We start from the raw sequence: 4,704 nt of genomic DNA on the forward strand, positions 1-4,704 counted from the left end.
GTTCACTTTAGGAGCTAATAAAGTGTGTTTTAGGTTTGCTAACGGTTCACTTTAGGAGCTAATAAAGTGTTTTAGGTTTGCTAACGGTTCACTTTAGGAGCTAATAAAGTGTTTTAGGTTAGCTAACAGTTCACTTTAGGAGCTAATAAAGTGTGTTTTAGGTTTGCTAACGGTTCACTTTAGGAGCTAATAAGGTGTTGTTAGGTTAGCTAACGGTTCACTTTAGGAGCTAATAAGGTGTCGTTAGGTTAGCTAACGGTTCACTTTAGGAGCTAATAAGGTGTCGTTAGGTTAGCTAACGGTTCACTTTAGGAGCTAATAAAGTGTCGTTAGGTTAGCTAAAGGTTCAGTTGAGATAATAATGATATTGAGATAATAGTGATGACCCCTGTTTCATCATGCTTGTGGTCTGAACCCTGCAGATGGAGACGGGATAGCCCACATGGCTCAGTGGAGGATGAGACAGCTCTGCTGGGGAACACAGGACGTCCACACTGACAGTGAAAGGTGAGGGAAGGTACAGCTTAACTGACCCTCTGACCTGAGCAGTCAACATTTACATCAACTGACAGTAAGAAGCCCGTTGATCTACGCTCACTCTTTCACCTTTCTGCTTGCCACAATAAGTTTAAACGTTGGCAGCAACAACGGTACAATTGGGAGGAAACTAAAATATGTTTGAGCAGGGTTTTTCCTTTAAAGGTTGAAAGGTTTGTCCTGGTTGTTGGTTTTTAGAGGAAAGGTCATGAATGCATCACACCAAAGGTTTCTTGCTCTTCATTTGAGCGTGACTGTGTGCAGTCGTATCTGAAAGAGAGCGAGATGGAAAGTCATAGGTCATAGGAGTCACTGAGATCAATATATTTATTTTTTTGTTTTGTGGGATATTCTGGAGCTAAATATTGACATGAAATATATATTTTTATTATTACAGCCCACCACAGAATATCTTTGTTGCATATTTACAGTCTTAATAATTCAGTGACTTTCTAAAACTATCTCTAAAGAATATTAATTGTGGTGCAGAAGCTTATGAATTCATCATGTGAAGGCTGCGTGACATTTAAGACCGCTCAGTAGAGTTAAGATAGTCGTTAAAATAGAGTCATTAGATAGTGTCATTAGATAGAGTCATTAGATAGTTATTTCTAGGCAGCACCTTCAGCATCCAACCAAATGTCATGTGGTATTTGTTAAATATCAAAAGGGGCTTTTTAAAAAACCTTTTACAATTCTGATGCTTATTTTTAATTTGGATATTTGCTGATGACACTGTATTAAAAATACCAAATTTAATTGGACGACGCTGATGACAAAAGTTATCCAGTATGTTATTACTGTTCTTATTCAGTATTATAACATATAACAGAACAAACTTTATTCAAATTGTAAATAGTAATTAACAATTGTTTTAATGCTTATTTCTTTAATGAGATGACATGTAGTTATTGATGGTAGAAACTTACCATCATGCATCATGTTCAGTGACTTCCAGAGCTACAAGCTGACTGAGGATTCTGGGAATAAGAGGACGGACGTGAGCGTGGACAGCGACCTCATCCTGGCCCTCTGTCCTCCGAGGTGACTTAAAAACAAACACAACACCCTCAGTGTCACTCTGCATTTAAAGCAAACTATCATGTTTAATAACCACCTGAAACCATCGTCTTTGTTCTTCATTCCCTCCGTCTAGAATCGATACTGTGTAGCCAGACAACATTTTTAGATTTGGGTTATTTGACCAGTAAAATCGACAGTGTCAATGAAACACTGAAAGAGTCGATTTGAACACTAAGTCAACGAACATATGGTCCCTATCTACAGAGTGTTAAAGTCACACTGGACATAGTGTTACATTTTTAGAGTCAATTTAACTCTGGTTAGAGTTCATATTTTACACTACACTGAGAAGTGTTACTCAAATCTGACACTATGATGTAAATAACACTCGTAGTGTTATTTACATTTGACACGAGGTCTTTTTGAGTGTTAATCAAAATTAACTCTAATGAAGTTACTCTTCATGAGTGTTGGACCTACTTGACACTAAGTGTTGATTAAGAAATTACTCCAAATACAGTGTTGATGTTTAACTGACTCCTGCAGTGTTAAAACATATTTGCTCTTGTATTTACTCTCTTAGTGTAATTCTTACCCAACACCTTATTTTCTATTTACTCCTTTTTAACTCTTCAACAGAACACTTTTAAGAGTTTTGCATTTTCTACTTCACCATGTCAGCTAACACTTCAAACAATAAAACTAAAAATGTTTGCAGGGGAAAAAACAACAAACACCATTATATCCAAATCTTAATAACAATTTATTAAAAATAAACATTTAGTTTGCATACAATTTTTCATTATCAGTTTAGAGATGCACGTGTAACTCCCATTTGTGCTGCACTGTAACAATTAAACCTCACTTTCAAAGATGGAAAAAATCACTGTTCTTAAAAGACATGGTATATTTAGAATATACAATATTAACAATGTCTGTAAACACTGAAAACTGTGTGTTTACAGTGCATTTAGAGGATGCACACATCCGAGTACAATTCAAGCCATTTTCACCCAACAAAGAACAAACTTCGCTATCATCTGCAATCTACCAGCAGGTGTTTGAAATACATTTTTAAAGGAGAGATTCACAGATTTCTACCTTTATTTCAATTTCTCTGCTCATGGTGTAAATCTAACTGCACTCAAATTTGGTATTAAAACATTGTTTTAGTCACATGATGGTATCTGTAAAAACAGCAAAAGTGAAATCACATTATGACCTACAACACAATTCATTCTGAGACACTGAAGTTAAATTTAACACTAACTAGCTTTTGTTAAACACATTAAAAACAACTGAATGTAATTAGACAGCAATATAATGCTCACGTTACTTTGAAAAGTGCATATTCAGTTTAACAGACAGAATTCAATTAAACTAATTGGCTTTAAAGTGAATCCTTGTAGGAGGGCCCATGCACTCAAAGGGAAGGTTTGTCCCAGATAATATCACAACTCCCCACACACGCAGTATTTGCTATTTTACTGTCATCTATGGACATTGAAAACAATACAACACTGTCAGTCCTCCACATTGACCTCTCTTGCCCACATTGTGGAGTTTGATGTTAGCTAGTTAGCCTAGCTAACTTAATGTACGAGCACATTTGAGCTAACGTTAGCTTTCAACTCGGTCAGGTTAGCCCTCTGCTATTCGGTATTTCAAGACACAAAAACAACTGGAGTGTATGTTGAACAACAATATTAAGTTATTCTAATCATTCTTTTCTGCTGAAATGCCAAAATTTGGTTTCATACGTGATTTAGAGAAATTTACCACAGGCTGTCGAGAAGTGCATAATGGCGGCACGGTGAAACTCCTGATCCGTTTGAAAGGAGGAGGGGGGCGGAGCTAACCAGAGTACAGAGTTCTTTCCAGAGTACACTGCGTCTTGTCGCAGTGAACAATGACATCAACACTGGCGGACGTTTTACTCTTGCTGTTGTTGTAATAACTCTGAAATAGTCCATATACTTTGACATTGCATATTTGACACTGGGAAATTTACTGTGGGCCGTTGAGACAAGTGGTGTTTTTCCTGCTGGTCCCTGAACGCAGCACGTGACTCATTCTGTCTCTGGTCCTTCACCTCCCCAGGTCTCCTGGTGCTCCTGGTCTGGGTCTGGATGTGGAGGAGCTGGCTGAAGACTGTTCTGCAGTCAGATCACAGCTGGAGTACCTGCAGAGGTTACTGCTTCAGGTGAGAGGAGGAGGAGGAGGAGGAGGAGGAGGATTCATTTCAGTCTGAAACCTCTTTTAAGATGATTCATAAATCTCCATCGCTGTTTAAAATAGGTTATAAAGTTCTGAGGAATCCAATGTTTTCATACATTGTATCAAAATGTGTTCCGTGTTCTATTAATACTGTTAATACTAATACTACTATCCTGTTGATGCTGTCTGTTGTCCAAGGAGGTGGACGAGGACACTCTGACCACAGACGCTCTGAGTCCAGAGACCAGTGACTCCTCCCACAGCTCCAACACACAGGTTTGAATCTTCTCAACCTTTATTTAAACAGCCGAGGACGACAAAGCACGTTAACGTTAAAGAGGAGAACGTTCAGGTGCTCCTCCGATGGTCCCGACGTTGTGTTCATGAGCTTCAACTCGTGTTGCGTTTTATTGCTTTGAAATCTTCTAAATAATCCGGCTCACTTTACCTGAACAGGAACGAACGCTGACGACGAATAACTTCATTTACCTTTGTCCAACGTGTTTCTGTTAAATATGACGCCAGCTCAGCAGGTCGTGTGACAAACTCTTTGCAGACTTTCTGAGTTCTTGTTAATGTGAATTTTCCTTGTCAGGAACACATTTTTCCGATTTCTTCAACGCCACATGAATGCAGCATGAAGCTTAGTTTGTACTGGAGGTAGTGAAGACCTCCATGAATATGAGATCATTACGATCCCTCTCATCCCGGTGGAGGTCAGGTTACGGCTCTGCTCCCGTTACACTCGTCGTCTGTTTGTTTGTTCGTCTTCTGGAGTTTAAGAGAAGAACAAACGAAGCTCATGTAACCAGCCTCTCCTGCTTCTTCTTCTAGTTATAAAATCCTACATTTCCCAGAATCCCTTTCCACAGCCCTGACCTGTGTGTGTGTGTGTGTGTGTGTGTGTGTGTGTGTGTGTGTGTGTGT

The 4,704-nt window shown here is 38.8% G+C and overlaps 1 protein-coding gene across 1 annotated transcript in view; it reads left to right on the forward strand.

The window, feature by feature from the left end:
- The window catches only part of LOC116381070 (serine-rich coiled-coil domain-containing protein 2-like), a 28,039-nt gene that overhangs the window by 15,679 nt on the left and 7,656 nt on the right, over positions 1 to 4,704 (forward strand). Inside the window, exons 6-9 of the mRNA XM_031842897.1 lie at positions 423 to 507; positions 1,486 to 1,581; positions 3,661 to 3,763; positions 3,976 to 4,053. Of these exons, the coding sequence (XP_031698757.1) occupies positions 423 to 507; positions 1,486 to 1,581; positions 3,661 to 3,763; positions 3,976 to 4,053 (362 nt within the window). The remainder of the gene's footprint in view (positions 1 to 422; positions 508 to 1,485; positions 1,582 to 3,660; positions 3,764 to 3,975; positions 4,054 to 4,704) is intronic.

Source organism: Anarrhichthys ocellatus, unplaced genomic scaffold (assembly GCF_004355925.1).
Source record: "Anarrhichthys ocellatus isolate YVR2014 unplaced genomic scaffold, GSC_Weel_1.0 scaffold4, whole genome shotgun sequence".
NCBI classification, from domain to species: Eukaryota; Metazoa; Chordata; class Actinopteri; order Perciformes; family Anarhichadidae; genus Anarrhichthys; species Anarrhichthys ocellatus.